Source organism: Episyrphus balteatus, chromosome 1, assembly GCF_945859705.1.
Source record: "Episyrphus balteatus chromosome 1, idEpiBalt1.1, whole genome shotgun sequence".
NCBI classification, from domain to species: domain Eukaryota; kingdom Metazoa; phylum Arthropoda; class Insecta; order Diptera; family Syrphidae; genus Episyrphus; species Episyrphus balteatus.
Window position 1 is genome coordinate 108,839,117 of NC_079134.1, and position 15,974 is coordinate 108,855,090.

Genomic DNA, 15,974 nt, shown 5'->3' on the forward strand with positions numbered 1-15,974 from the left:
CTTTTATGATAAGGACAACCACCCGAACACATTCCATGAAAAAAATTTTGTCCCGCGAAAAATGCGATTTAAATTACTAATTTCCCTGGGCTATTACAAAACCTAAATATGAAAACTCTTTTTGAAAGAAAACACATTTACATGCATTTAGACGCAACCCTAAACCTTTTAACTTTGTCAAAACTAGTTCTAATGTTTTTGCATGTTCATGAAAATCTTTTCCTGTAATTATAATGTCATCAATATAATTAACTACATTGGGAATACCACGCAAAACATTTTCTAAAGTCATTTGAAATATAGCTGCCGTAGGTTTTATACCAAAAGGTAAGCGCGTCATTTTAAAAAGTCCCATATGAGTACTCCATGCACATAACAACTGCGAGGATTCATCTAAAACTAGTTGGTTGTACGCATTTGACAAGTCTAATTTTGACAAGAAAATAACTCGTCAATCCGAAGCAAAGGATATTTAACATCAACTAAAAATTTATTAATTGTTGACTTGTAATCTCCACAAATGCGAAGCTCACCATTGGGTTTAACTATGGGCACTAAAGGTGTTCCCCAGTTGGAGTTATCAACTTGAACCAAAACAACATTTTTGACTAATTGTTTTAGCTGCTCTTCGACTTTAGCCTTCCATGTCAAGGGCAAAGGTCTAAGTTTACAAAAGACTAGTTTAGCCTCTACTTCTAAATCTAACTTTATGGTATTTCCATTAAAAGTACCTAGATCCTCTTTAAATACATCATCAAATCGTTTTAGTATACCCAGAACGTACTCATCACTGTTTTCTACTGCATTAATTTGAGAGAGACCGATACCGAATAAAGACATAAAATCACGACCCAAAATTGGTGGACCACTAGTATTAGTAACTACTAACCTTATTTTACATGACTTGTTCCGGAATCCAATCGAAGCAATAAATTCTCCAATTACTTCAATGCAATCACCATTGTAAGCACAGAAAACATTTAGGCATGGCTTTAAAGTTGAATGATCAAAGTACTTGTAAAACATTGTTTTAGGAATCAGTGAACCAGCAGCGCCTGTGTCCAAAACGAAATCAATCAAGACACAATTTACATCCACCGTCATTGAAAAATGGGGCATGTTGAGTTTGAACAGACGCCTTTTCGCTTGACACACTGTAAATAGAGTAATTATTATCATCTAAATCTAAACCAGAATAGTTATGATTAGTAAAATTAGATACATCCCCAGATACAACATTAATTTGCTTGCTGGAACAGACACTTGCTAAATGTCCCATACGGTTACATTTATGACACTTGCTATTCTTGTACTTGCACTTATCGCTCTCATGGTTTTTCCAACCGCAGAGTGCTTTACGCTTTACGCAATTATTACTTGCTGCATCGGGTTTTGACCATTCATTCCTAGTTTTGTTCCTTTGTTGTTTCTTATTAAGATAGTTAATCTCATTTTCTTGGTGCACATTAACCAGCGCCAAAACTTTAGCTTCAACAGTCAATGCCTTTTTTAAAGCTGAAGCGAGTGTAATTTTCTCATCTTCTTCACACAGACGTTCAAAAATTTTACCATCGAATCCGGTAATGAATTTATTTAAGATGAAATCGTCTAACTGTGATCCAAATTTGCAATCTATTGCTAACTTTTTTAAGCGAGCATACCAATTGGAAACTGCTTCACCATCCGCTTTCCTTGCATCGAAAAATTTTCTTCGCTCTCGGAAAATAACACGGTGTTACAAAAATGAGGTTTCAAAATATACGCGGGTGGAGACCTATCAGGTTTTGTAGAGCTAGTCGCACTGATTACGAAATAATAATGTGGTAGCTGTTACTAAATCAACATCTCACGCTAAAGGCAGAAAAAAAAATTAAACCACCACCAATTATGATCTCAGGATTTTCAATTGTTGGAGATCTTGAGAAAATAATAGAAAAATGTACTAAAAAAGCTTGCAAATACATATCGTACAACAAAGACAACTGTCACAGTCGAAGAAGCCGACGAGCATAGATCTGTCACTGAAGAACTGAGCAAACACCAAATACAATGGCACTCATGTGAGAACAAAGCTACAAGGCCAAAGTAGTAGCCAGAGGTCTTCATTCCTCGTGCTCTCCCGAGGAAGTAGTGGAAGATCTTGTATAAAAAGGCTTCCAAGTCCTTGATGCAGTCAATCTATTTAAGAATGAGACAATTAAAAACTCCTCTGGAGAATCGACTACAAGTAAGAGGTTACTCGTACTACTTTTATTCATGCTAACTTTTGAGGGAAACAAAGTCTCGAGGAGATTTATAAAGTAAGATCAATCTTGGGCATAGCTGTTAAAATTGAACCACTCCGAAAATCTAAAGTTGTTCCGCAGTGCAAACGTTGCCAAGCTTTTGGTCATACCTAAATATATTGCAACCGCAAGTTTGCTTGTGTAAAGTGCGAAGGAAAACATTTCATTTCATTTTCATTTCATTTTATTCAGTTTCTTTAACATCTGTACAAAGAAGATTGCTCTTATAACAAGTACAGGTTTATAATTGGAAACATAATGTTTAATACTTAGGGCCAATTTTTCAATAGTCAGTTAAACAGTCAGTTAGTACTTATTCCTAAGGATAGAGAAAAAATTAATTTTTCAACAAGCAGATATAGCTTATTCCTATGAATAAAACTATCTGCTTCTTTCAGAGACGAATAAAAATTATTCTAATAATCTCAACAAAAATATTATGTCAGTTGTCAAAGCTGTTTTGAAAGAATTTTGAAAAAAATACAGTGGAACATAAGAAAACAAAAACAATCATGAATGAAAATGACGTTTAATTTTAAATATTTTTGAATTTGACAATATTTTTTGTTATTCTGTAGAATAAATTATTCTTGATTGAAAAATTCAATGTTTTTATCTGATTGTTTATGAGCCTAATAACTTTATTCGTCGAACAGTTAACTGACTGTTTATTAGAATATTGAAAAATTGGCTCTTAGTTACAATAAAAAGAACTTAATAGCTAAATAATTTAAGGGGATTTTTCAATGTTCATTATACAGATAAAAAAAGAGATTTTTTAAAAAGTGTCTATGCTCAAATGCTCGCCTGATAGAAAGTGGAATATTATTCCACAGGGAAATAGAGTGGAAGAAAAACTGTCTTGCTGATACTAAACACGAATACGTACTTGGTATAATTGAAAGACTTCTTGTAGACCGCGGGAAGGATAACTTTTCATATAAATACTCAGGACTCTTGGTAATAATAAGCTTGATAAGAAGTTTTAGTGTTCGGAATTTTAAAAATATTTCAAGTGTGCAACCAAGAGTCCAACTCAGAGTCCATATTAGCAAAAATTTCACATCCGTAAGATATGATAGGGACTATAAGTGCCTTGACAAGTTTAATTTTACCTGGTGTTGGCAAATAGTCTCTACTGATGGAAAGACTCCGTAAAGATCCATATACCTTTGCGACAATGTGGTTGATGTGATCGTTCCATAAGTTTCTATTAAAGATTACACCCAAGTTTTTGACTTTTGTAACGATATCCAGTCGAGAGTTGTTAAGTATGATAGGCAGCAAATCATCGAAGGTGTTTTGACGTTTGTGGATGGGTAAGACTTTCGATTTTATGGGGTTGATGAAGAGTTTATTTTCATGTGACCATGCAGCTATGGCGCTCAAATCTATATTTAATTTCTCAACAGCATCTTCGAAAGAACTTTTTTCGAAACTGACATAAAGCTGTTCATCATCAGCATACAGGGTGTCCCAAAAGTAATGGATCAAACGAAATATGCTGATAGGCCAACTTAAGGGCTCTCAGAATTTGGTAACTTGTTCATCCCAAATCCTTACGGTTTTCGATTTAATGCAGTTTTTGTGAAATTTCGAAAAATCCTGACTTTGCATCAGTATTTTGCTTCCTCGGCTCATAATAAATTTTTGTTTTTAACAATTCTTCCACTAAAACATTGCCTAATAATAGGAAATAATTAATTAATTAAAATGTTTTTTATTTCATACGCCATTTTGCTGCAAATTAATTAACAGTTTCATGTTTTATAAAAACTCAATTTCTTACTTTTATTTCAGAGCAGCATCCCGAAAAAAAAATTGTATGGTATGATACTGGTTTATTATTTTAAAAACTTGCTGTGTTATTGCAGTTTGCAAAAATGTATAAAAATTTCCAAAGTTGAAATTAAAACGAAAGGTATTGCAATTTAAATGCAACAAAACAGGGCTTTTCAGAGAAAAAAACAAACAAAAATCGAAACTTTTATTCAAAAAGAAATAAACAAACAACAGTCGAGAAAATGTGTTTATGTTTCTTTGTTATTTTTCTTTGAAAAGCCCTGTTTGGTGCATTTAAATTGTAATATCTTTCGTTCTAATTTCAACTTTGGAAATTTTTATACATTTTTGAAAACTGCAATAACGCAGCAAGTTTTTAAAATAATAAACCAGTATCACACCATACAATTTTTTTTCGGGATGCTGCTCTGAAATAAAAGTAAGAAATTGAGTTTTTATAAAACATGAAACTGTTAATTAATTTGCAGCAAAATGGCGTATGAAATAAAAAACATTTTGATTAATTAATTATTTTCTATTATTAGGCAATGTTTTAGTGGAAGAATTGTAAAAAACTAAAATTTATTATGAGCCGAGGAAGCAAAATACTGATGCAAAGTCGGGATTTTTCGAAATTTCACAAAAACTGCATTAAATCAAAAACCGTAAGGATTTGGGATGAACAAGTTACCAAATTCTGAGAGCCCTTCCATTTTTACATCAAGCTTCTACTAAAAAAAAATATTTTTTTTATTAATTGACTTTTTAGCAAATTTCTTTTCAGATTCTTGTAGGAAATTGAACGCTCTACAAAAAAGGCCTTATACACTTTTTTCGTTTATCTAACCGTTGAATAGATATTTGAGGTAAAAAAAATCGAGAAAATCTTTAAAAATTCGTTTTTTGGTCTTAATTTTGTAACAAACTGAAAAATTATAATCATCAAACGCGCAAGACATATTCTTGTTGGAAATTGATTGCTCCACAAAAAAGATCTTGTTAACTTTTTTGTCTTGTAAGGCCTAAACGTTCTACAAAACATTCCTTGGAATCAAATTGATTGCTTTAACCGTTAAGAAGATATTCGTATCCAAATCGCAATGTATACGGGTCATAAGAAAACTATTGAAATCAGTGAGCATTGGTTCGGATACGAATATCTTCTAAACGGTTAAAGCAATCAATTTGATTCTAAGGAATTTTTTGTAGAACGTTTAAGCCCCTACAAGAATATATCTTGTTAATTTGAAAATAATGAAGTTTCAGTGAATTGGAATTTTTTTAAAAATATAAAAAGTTTTTATATTTTTTTTTAACTTTGACCTCTAATATCTTTAGAATGGTTAGATTAATGAAAAAAGTTAATAAGACCTTTTTTGTGGAGCAGTCAATTTCCAACAAGAATATGTCTTGCGCGTTTGATGATTATAATTTTTCAGGGTGTTACAAAATTAAGACCAAAAAACGAATTTTTAAAGATTTTCTCGATTTTTTTACCTCAAATATCTATTCAACGGTTAGATAAACGAAAAAAGTGTATAAGGCCTTTTTTGTAGAGCGTTCAATTTCCTACAAGAATCTGAAAAGAAATTTTCTAAAAAGTCAATTAATAAAAAAAATATTTTTTTTTAGTAGAAGCTTGATGTAAAAATGGAAAATTGCAAAGCGGAGGACCTTCCCATTAATATAAAGAGCTCATATTTGGTGTGTATATTCTAGAGGTGTCTAGCAATCGATTTTTTGGAGTACCAAATCAAAAAAAAGAATTTCGATTTTTTTGACCCACCTTACTGTATATGGTGTATTAACAGTGAGATATTACCATTGGCAGGTCGTTAATGAACATAGTGAACAGTAACGGACCTAACAAAGATCCCTGAGGTACACCTTTGCTAAGATACAAAAAAGATGACTGCTTACCATTGCATGTAACGGCTTGAGAACGATTAGTCATGCAGGAATAAATAAGTTTGACAGTTGAATTAGACATATTGAAAAAATTTTTAAGTTTGCTGCATAGTAATACTGGGTTAAGTGGTTGCTTTGTTTTAGGTGTTGCTTGATTTGTCCGCAGATGATGGATTCAAAGGCCTTGGATAAGAAAGGTAAGATAGCTATGGGCCTATATTCATATTTGGTACCCTGTTTGATTACAGGTATTGCTCTTGCTTGTTTCCAAGCAAGAGGGTATATCGAGAAAGTGATCATTGAGTTGAAAATATGGGTTACATGGACTCCCATCCAAGGAAGTAAAATTTTTACGAAATCGGGATGTACATATATCATCGACGCCTATACTTTTTGACTTGATTGACATGATCGATTCACAAACTGATAAAACATCACGAAAAGGAGAAGGAATTCTCGAAATCTTCATTCTGCAACTAAAAATTGTCTGATGAGCAAAGATCAGAAAGCAAAATGTGTGAACTGCCATGGTAATCACCCGGCAAGCTATAGAGGCTGCCCAGTTGCCAAAAAATTCCAAGAGTTAAGAAGCAAAAATATGTACATCTGCTAGAGACAAACCCAGAAACACAGTAAATACCGATTTAACTGCTGAAAACAATACTAAGAATGAACCGCCTAAAAAAGCTGTTCAAAGTAAAAGCGATAAAAATAAAGCCTATTCTCAGATTGTTAAAGATGTGCGGAAGAATTAGAGTGGGCGGCCACTGCAGAAACGCTCAACTCATCGAGCTAAAGAAAATTTCAAATGGGAAGTGAAAGAGGGCTATTAGTAGTTACGAAAACCACAGGTCTTCCCGTTCGCATCCTGGCACGATTGGCGTGGTAAAGTGCATTGTGCATCTCATAGAGTTAAAAGACAATATTGGTGTCAAATTAAAGGTGATATTATCAGCTATCAAAATTTAAAGGTCTTCCGGGTGAAAGTCTGGCAGTTTTGTCATGCAGCCCATTTTAGGGTTAGAAGCGATTAAGGTGAGTTTTTTCATAAAGTCTGTTTTTTTTTTGGTATGTTGGTCGATGACTTAAGGAACTTTTTCACTATAAAATAAAATTAAAAGTTATTAGCATTTAAATATAAAACGATGTTGTGGAAAAAGCTTGATAGATTATTAACAATGACCCAAAGTATATGCAAAACTACGAATAATTCACGAAAAAGTCTCAAATAATACGCTGCGCCCCTTACAACTTACCGAATTAAAAGGCGAATTTAATTTCAAATTAAAGATAATAATGTCTTTTTTTGAAAACCAGGGTCATTGTTAAGAATCTATGAAGCTTTTTCCAAAAAACCGTTTTGTATTTAAATGTTGATGACTCTTATTTTTATATTATAGTGAAAAAGTTACTTAAGTCATCGACCAACATACCAAAAAACCAGACTTTATGAAAAAACTCACCTTCATCGACAAAGATATCGAAAAGATTTAAACAGTTTTTGGAAGAATAAAATATGTTCTCATAGACACCGTTACAAATTTGTTTTTAATGAATTATACCACATAAAAACATAACCTTGAAAACAGCCAAAATTACGCTTTTTTGCTTTTTATAACGGTAATATTTCAAAAACGGAGGCCAATCAAATTTTTCGAGTTCAACACTCCAAAAACCACTAGAAAAGTACATTTTGGTTCTTGTGGCAAAAAAAAAGTTCAATTTTGTTGAGTTTGAATGGCTCACCGTACAGGGAATCGACCACAACCCTATGTACGCTGTGTAACCTTAATTCGAAAGAAGATTTTTTCCATTTCGTCTCTATTTGCCCCATTTACAAAGAAATAAGATTAGCTCATTGCAGAAAAGCCACACTAACTTTTGAAGAAACCAAAAAAATATTACATCGAGAAAGCTGGCTCAGTCTCTACCAATATACATCTTTTGCGTACAGAAAAATGATAATAACTGAATACGCATAAAAGGAGAAGTGGGGGCAAGACCGCCTATGGGGACAAGACCGTTTTTGTACTATGTTGTATGAAAAAAAGTAAAATTGGCAACACTTACAATATTACATAGGTGCCTTTCGGTATGATCGATCACGTCTGTAAATTTTAGAAATTTTTAACTTTTCCTTTTTTTATAATAGAAAGTGAATATTCAAAAGTATTTTCTGCGCATAAAGATAAAAAATAAAATAAAAAAAAAATTAGAAGGTCACCGTTAAATCTTGCAAAAAGCTAAGCGACAGGCGCCAAATAATACTGAAAGTGATGATTCTGATATAGAGGACCTTGCAGACTGTATTTGTACCTTCTACCTCCTGCAACTGTTTTCTAGATCCAATCTAAAATATTGTTGGATTAAGTGAAAAATGTGTACCAAATGGTACCATACAAATTGTGCTGGAGTGAGAACTAATGAAATATAGCATAAGTGTATTATTTTTGCAAATAGACTGCATTTGAAAAAAAAGTAACTGCCTTTCTACCAACAATATTTGATAGGGCGGTCTTACCCCCATGTGGGGGCAAGAGCGTCTTTTGTTAGATGTTTTTTCAAAAGTGATTATCTTTTGTTCAATATTTTTTTTTTTTTTTTTTTTTTTATAATAACACCGACACACAAAAAAAAGTGTCATGTACCAGGAACCAGACCTAGAATTTCAAGTCCGTTTGTCCCTGTCACCCTCTTGTTTTGAGTAAAATGCAACAAAACTCAAAAGAAGGAAGTTTTTTGGGGTCTTTTTTACATTTTTCTCAAAACTGGAAAGTGACCGGGCAAACGGGCAAAACTTTTTTTGTGTGCTGGCACTGTCGCGACATGTCGCTGTCATCCCGGGCACACAAAAAAAAAAAGTTTCATGTACCAGGAACCAGACCTATCTTTCTATATGTTTTTGGTCCGTTTTGCCCGAACACCCTTCAGTTTCAGCGTGCCAAAAAACATATAGAAAGATAGGTCTGGTTTTTTTTATTAAAAAAAAATTAAATATACATATAAATTAAAATATTTGTTTCACTTAACTAAGAGTCGCATTCTTAAACTGAAAGAAATATCAAAAAAAAAAAAAAATTTGTTTTGACTAAACTGAAAGTTGCACCCACCAAGTCATGTAAATAGTGTTAAAGTTTTATTGTAAGATAATGGATTTAAATATGCTTATAATTGCTTATCATATCACCAATTACAAAATATAACACTTAAATTAATTTCTGTAAATAATTCTATTAGACAGTTTTATAAATCAATCTCCCAGACGGCAGCGCCCAGCCAAAAACGCTTATTTTATACGTTATTTAAGTACCTATATTTATAAAAAAAAACACAATATATCAAAAATCTATGTTTGAATAAAATGAACCTTACTCTTAAACCTTAACATCTTTCAACCAGCTGGCCAATGAAAATTTTGGGTATTTTAAATACTCTGCAGCAATTTCCTCATTTCCATTGCATTTCTCGTTTTTTAAACTTTGAATCGCATATTCGACTTCGCTTTTGAGAAAATTTGGAAACTGGTTCTCTTCTTGCCAATCATTGATTGTGCCACCACTTAAAAGTGAGTAAGAGCAGTTGAGTTGAGTTTTGTACAAATTGCTGTAAAAAGTTGTTGCTAACTTGTTGATATATTTTCTGTTTGAATCTTACAAGCATTATCAGATAAGGCAACGATCCTCTCTTTGAGAGGTTGTAACGAAGCATTCGCTTTTTAATTGATTTCGTTTCTTCGCTAAAAGTTTATATAGGTATCTTCTTGAGATTTATGCTTAATTTTTTTCGTAAGAATTTTAAGCTTAAGTTTATCGTATGGATCGAAAATTTTCTTTAAGCGCAGTCACTCACGTTCCTCGTTTCTCGGTATTTGCTATATTTGTTGTAGATCTATATTGTAATTCCTGATAGGTTCATCGGTGTGGATCTCTGGTATTTTCTCCGCTGCACCACGTCTGCATCATGATCAAAAATTTCTAAACCGCCGCACCACCGCTGCACCACGTCCGCACCGTTTCATTGAATAATGAAAAAAAAATATGAAACAAAATTCGCTGTACCAACGCCGCACCACGACTGCACGACGTCCACACTATTTCATTTTTAATGAAAAATTTGGTAAACAACCGCCGGCCGCACCACGTTCGCACTATCTCAATTTGAAGGAAAAATTTGGTAAGCAACCGCCGCACCACGACTGCAGCACGTTCGCATTATTTAATTTTGAATGAAAAATTTGGTAAACAAACGCCGCACCACGAATGCAGCACGTCCACACCATTTAATTTTGTATGAAAAAAATTCTATTCTCGTACTTATACAAATGTTTAAGTCGTCTTCAAAATTATTTTGGCTTAAGTAACAAATTGCCAGTTCCTACAAACATGACCTGGCAGTCGAGTGGTTAAAACGTTGGATACTCGGGTTCGAATCTGCTTCTCGTCGGTAGTTTTTTTTTTTATTTTTCAATAATCAAAAATTATGTATCATGGTGCGGCGAATTTTTCATACAAAATTAAATAGTGCTGACGTGCTGCAGTCGTGGTGCGGCTGTTGTTTACCAAATTTTTCATTCAAAATGAAATAGTGCGGACGTTCTGCAGTGGTGCGCCGACATTTTCCGCCAAACGGCGGTGGTGCAGCTGCGGTGGTCAAGATTTTTTAAATTTTTTTTCTTTAAAAATTCAATTTCTATTTTTATTTGGGTGTCAGGTGATATCCAAGTCCATTGGTTTTGTGTGCGGTTTTTAGTTGGGGCATAAACTTGAATTATTGATACATTATATTCCAGTGTATCTTTGAAAGGGCATTTTCGAGTTCTATACATTTTTCTTCGGATAATAAAGTGCTAGTGTTTAATTTCGCAATATGGAACTGCTTGTTTCTATATGACTTTAAATTGTTGTTTATATTCAGGGGGTTTTGGCCATGTGGCCAACCGGGTTGGAGGCGTATTATGTAAAATATTCAATTCGTTTGTGTTAATATTCGTTTCATTTTCGTGCAAAGGTTGGATCTACAAATTTTTTTTAAACTTATCTTTAGATTCTGCTAGTTCTCTGTCAATTTTTCTCCTTTCGTTAAAAAATCTTGACCAGAGCTTTTGTAATTGTTGAGGTTCTCCTGGGATACAGTTTTTTTAAGAACGTATTTTCTTAGCGGAAAGTTTGAAAATGATTTGTTTTTCAGAGTCTTGTTGTTGTGGATCAGAAAGTTTTCGTCATAGAAGGTTATTTTTGTTTTGTATCTTTGCATTCGCTTCCCGATTTAAAATGGCATCAGCTTTTTGTTTTAAAATTTTTCTCTTCTCTAGATTCTCTTTAGGAAGATCAACAAGTATAGATTATTTGGTTTTGTTTCTGTTGTTATACTGTTTAAGAGCGCTTAATTTGCTCATGATAAGGCTTTTTATTTTATAAGCTAGGAACCCTACTTTTAAATGTCTGACTTTTTGTTCACTTTTACTTCCTAGCCTATATACAAAGTCTCATCATTATTCACTGCAAAGCTCGCAAACAAATGGTTATATTTTGTTATCAACACCGGCACACAATGCGTGGCAATGTGTGATGCATGCCTGGCAACATAGCCAATGCTCTGCATGAAATGCAATATACATCATTGCAGTTAATGCAAGACACAAAAATCTGGTTGAGTGGAACATCATTATCCAGTAATATGCGTCGATTTGAAACTTTTCAAGCTGTCCATACTACATTTCCTTTGATATGATGTATTTCAAATTGGACGGACGAGCGTCATGTCATCTTACCTCTGGCTCTTAACTAAAACAAAAACTTCAACACAAATTACTGTATTCATAAAATACTTTAGGTACAACATTGTATTCACCTTAACGTAAACATTTTCGATAGAATTTACAGTAGAAGTTACAATAACTGAGAAACTGACATTTTAAAACTGTACATTTGGGAGTGTTTGAAAGAACCGTAAGAATTGTGGTTGCTGATAAAAAGCGTTTTCGACTATGTCCACTATGTCATCTTAAGTAGATCTGCCCTATACTACTTCAGTTAACTCTATTCGTTATTGTCATACCAAAGAGAGTGCAATATAAATGAGGTGTATTATACCCTCCATCATTTAGAGTATTTGTTGCATTCGGTGTACTCTAAGCACTCGTTGTACATATTTGCTTACGAGTACCCATTTTTATGGGTGAAATACTTCCTCAATATTGCTATGGAAAAACATTCATTCGTTTTGTTTTGAAACATTTGAATGCGACGAATGAGGTACTCGAAGTAAAATCAAATGTCTTGGAGCTGGTAAAAGAAAACTAATCACAGTGCAAAATGTAACACATAAAATAGAAACTTGCTAAATAAACGTTTAAAAATTATTAATTTCATTGAATCAAATAATATTCAATTACCTCTTAGAGAACACATATATGTAGATATAGTTGAAGCGGCAACATCCGTTGGAGTTTTGCCTTTTCGATTTTTGGCAAAAAGATCAGCACCTTTTTCAATAAGCAACTTTACGAGTTTCATATTTCCAATTACAGCAGCATCATGGAGTGGCGTATCATCGTCTAAGCCTTTGGCATTAACATTTGCTCCAGCCTTGATAAGAGCAAATGCAATGTTGTAGAAACCATGGTTGCAGGCTTCATGCAGGGGAGACCAACCTAATAAAAGGAAATTTTACTTTATTCTCCGTATCAAAACCGAAATTCCTAATCCTTACCGTTTAGAAGATATTCGTATCCAAACCAATACCCACTGATTTCAATAGTTTTCTTATGACTCGTATGCATTGCGATTTGGATACGAATATCTTCTAAACAGTTAAAGAAGTTAATTTGATGCCGATGACTTCTTTGTAGAACGTTTAAACCCCTACAAGAATATATCTTGTTTTTTTTTAATATATATGAATTTTTAGTGAATTAAAAATTTTTTAAAAGTAAAAAATGTTCTTATAATTTTTTTTAACTTTGACCTTGAATATCTTTAGAATGGTTAGATTAATGAAAAAATGTTAATAAGACCTTTTTTGTGGAACAATCTATTTCCTACAAGAATATGTGTTGCGCGTTTGATTATTATAGTTTTTCAATTTGTTACAAAATTACGAACAAAAAACGAATTTTTAAAGATTTTCTGGATTTTTGGACCTCAAATATCCATTAAACGGTTAGATAAACGAAAAAAGTTTTTAAGGCCTTTTCTGTAGAACGTTCAATTTCCTGCAAGAATATGTAAAGAAAGGAGAATGGGCATTTTGGACGTTCGGCGGCCATTGATGAAATTGGTATCAAATGAAAGAACTACACTCAGCCACAAAAGAAAGTATACACCCATAACTTTGTTTAACCAAGACCGCTAAAAAAAACTAACACATTTTCGAAAAAAATTTAAATGTGGTTTTATTTCATTAATCATTGCCTACATATTTACAAAAAAAAATTTGTCAATCAATACTAAATGAAAAAGTGACAAAAAATTAAACACAGTACAAAATTTCAGACTTGACGAGGTCAAACTCACTTGAAGGCATTGATTTTACTAGATTTTTTGCAACATTTGGGCCGAATCTTATCCACTCTTCCTATAAGACTCGTTTCAGCTAATCCTTTGAATGCTTCCCTACTTTTCTCACCAAATGATCTCACAGATGCTAAATAGTATCCAAAGCGAGTGACTGGGGGACGTTTGGATCTGGTTTTGAAAGTTTTTGGTCAAAAATTCACTCAAAAAGACCGAGTTTTGCTTAGGGTCGTTGAAGATAATCAATCCATCTTAGCCTAATTATTCGACACTCTGGTGCAGGTTTATCTATGAAATATCTAAAAAAGAATACCCATCTATTGTTTTCTTAATACCATAAACGAATCACTGCCGTTTTACCAGTACCTTCCTTTCTTTTCGGATCTATTTCTTTTCTCGGTTTTCTAGAAATATTGCCACATCCATAACTCATATGCACGTAAGACGAAGTGTACTGCTCAGATGGACCTGGTAAAATTTGGGGAAAGATACAAAAGTAACAAAATCCTATCAAAAAGCTGGTACTGGTAAAAACGGCAGTGATTCGTTTATGCTATGGGGGTTTTTGATTATAGCTTTTGGTGTGGGTTACTTGGTCTCCTTAAGGAAACAATGGATGGGTATTCTTTTTTAGATATTTTATAGACAAACCTGCACCAGAGTGTCGAATAATTAGGCTAAGATGGATTGATTATCTTCAATAAAGGTAACGACCCTAAGCAAAACTCGGTCTTTTTGAGTGAATTTTTGATCAAAAACTTTCAAAACCAGATCCAAACGTCCCCCAGTCACTCGATTTGGATACTATTTAGCATCTGTGAGATCATTTGGTGAGAAAAGTAAGGAAGCATTCAAAGGATTAGCTGAAACGAGTCTTATAGGAAGAGTGGATAAGATTCGGCCCAAATGTTGCAAAAAATCTAGTAAAATCAATGCCTTCAAGTGAGTTTGACCTCGTCAAGTCTAGGGGGTAGCCTAAAATATATTAATTCCCAAAAAAATTGAGGTATTTATACTTTTAACATCGATTTTCATAGTTTTTTCTTCTCTGTATAGGTACTTACTTTAGTAATGCGAAATTTTGTACTGTGTTTAATTTTTTGTCACTTTTTCATTTAGTATTGATTGACAAATTTTTTTTTGTAAATATGTAGGCAATGATTAATGAAATAAAACCACATTTAAATTTTTTTCGAAAATGTGTTAAGAGTTTTTTTTTTGAGGTCTTGGTTAAACAAAGTTAGGGGTGTATACTTACTAGGGCGTTCGTTATTTTTGAATCAAGTTCCTAAGTAGAAAAACTGTTTCTAAATAATAAAAAAAAAATCCTCTAATTTTTTCAGATTTTTATTTTGACACTAGATGGTGCCCCAAGAGGGTTAAAGTTTTTAACATTTGAAATAGGTATAGTATAGGTATTTTTTTAGATATAGACTCCAATCAAAATTTTTTGATGAGGTCCTTGTCTACATTAAACAACGTTTTCAAAAAGGTATAGATCATTTTTCTAGGACCAGGGGTTTAGTCAGGGAATGCATGGCTTTTTTGTATGTTTTATGTTTTATTTAAACAAGCATATGAGTAGCATGAAAAATAAAATAAAATCCAACAAAGCCATGCATGCCCTGACTAAACCCCTGGTCTTAGAAAAATGATCTATACCTTTTTGAAAACGTTGTTTAACGTAAACAAGGACCTCATCAAAAGATTTTGATTGGAGTCTATATCTAAAAAAATACCTATACCATACCTATTTCAAATTTTAAAAACTTTAACCCTATTGGGGCGCCATCTAGTGTCAGAATAAAAATCTGAAAAGATTAGAGGATTTTTTTTTTATTATTTAGAAACAGTTTTTCCACTTAGGAACTTGATTCTCGAAAAAAACCTAAATAACGAACGCCCTAATACTTACTTTTGTGACTGAGTGTATAACTTAGGAATAACTTTTACTATGGAAGTTTTGCTGCAAAGCACCAAGAATGTAAGATATTGCAATATTCGTATTGTAAGTGCATTGAGAAATGTGAAAAGGACAAATTGAATAATATATTGATTTTGAATACAAAATACACTAGCCCAAAAAATTAAGGGAACAAAACAAAAATCGTGATTTCTTTAGTGATTTTCGATAGGCTGTATCTCAGTAAAAAATGATCGCATCATGACAAAATAAAAAGCATGTAAAAGCTCTATTCTTCTAGTTTTAGGATTAAATGTTAAAATATTTTCTTTGTAACGGTAAAATAGCTAAATCTTTGTTTGTTTTTACTTTTCTCTTAAGAAAGTGGGAAAATTTTTTCTGATAAAATGATTATTATTTTTAGAAAGGCTATTTATATGGCTTTAAGATTCATTTTGTTTCAAACTTCAACGATTTTTTTTAACTGCAATATCAATCATCAAACAATAAAACCATACTTTTGACTTTGACAATATCTCAACAACGGATCACTGTACAGAATATTCAAGGACACATTTAAAA

The 15,974-nt window shown here is 32.8% G+C and overlaps 1 protein-coding gene across 4 annotated transcripts in view; it reads right to left on the reverse strand.

Moving 5' to 3' along the window:
* The window catches only part of LOC129906392 (ankyrin repeat domain-containing protein 12), a 109,295-nt gene that overhangs the window by 15,342 nt on the left and 77,979 nt on the right, over positions 1-15,974 (reverse strand). For all 4 annotated transcript variants that reach the window (XM_055982140.1, XM_055982142.1, XM_055982143.1 and 1 more), the window contains exon 5: positions 12,370-12,627. In XM_055982140.1, coding sequence (XP_055838115.1) covers positions 12,370-12,627 — 258 coding nt within the window. The remainder of the gene's footprint in view (positions 1-12,369; positions 12,628-15,974) is intronic.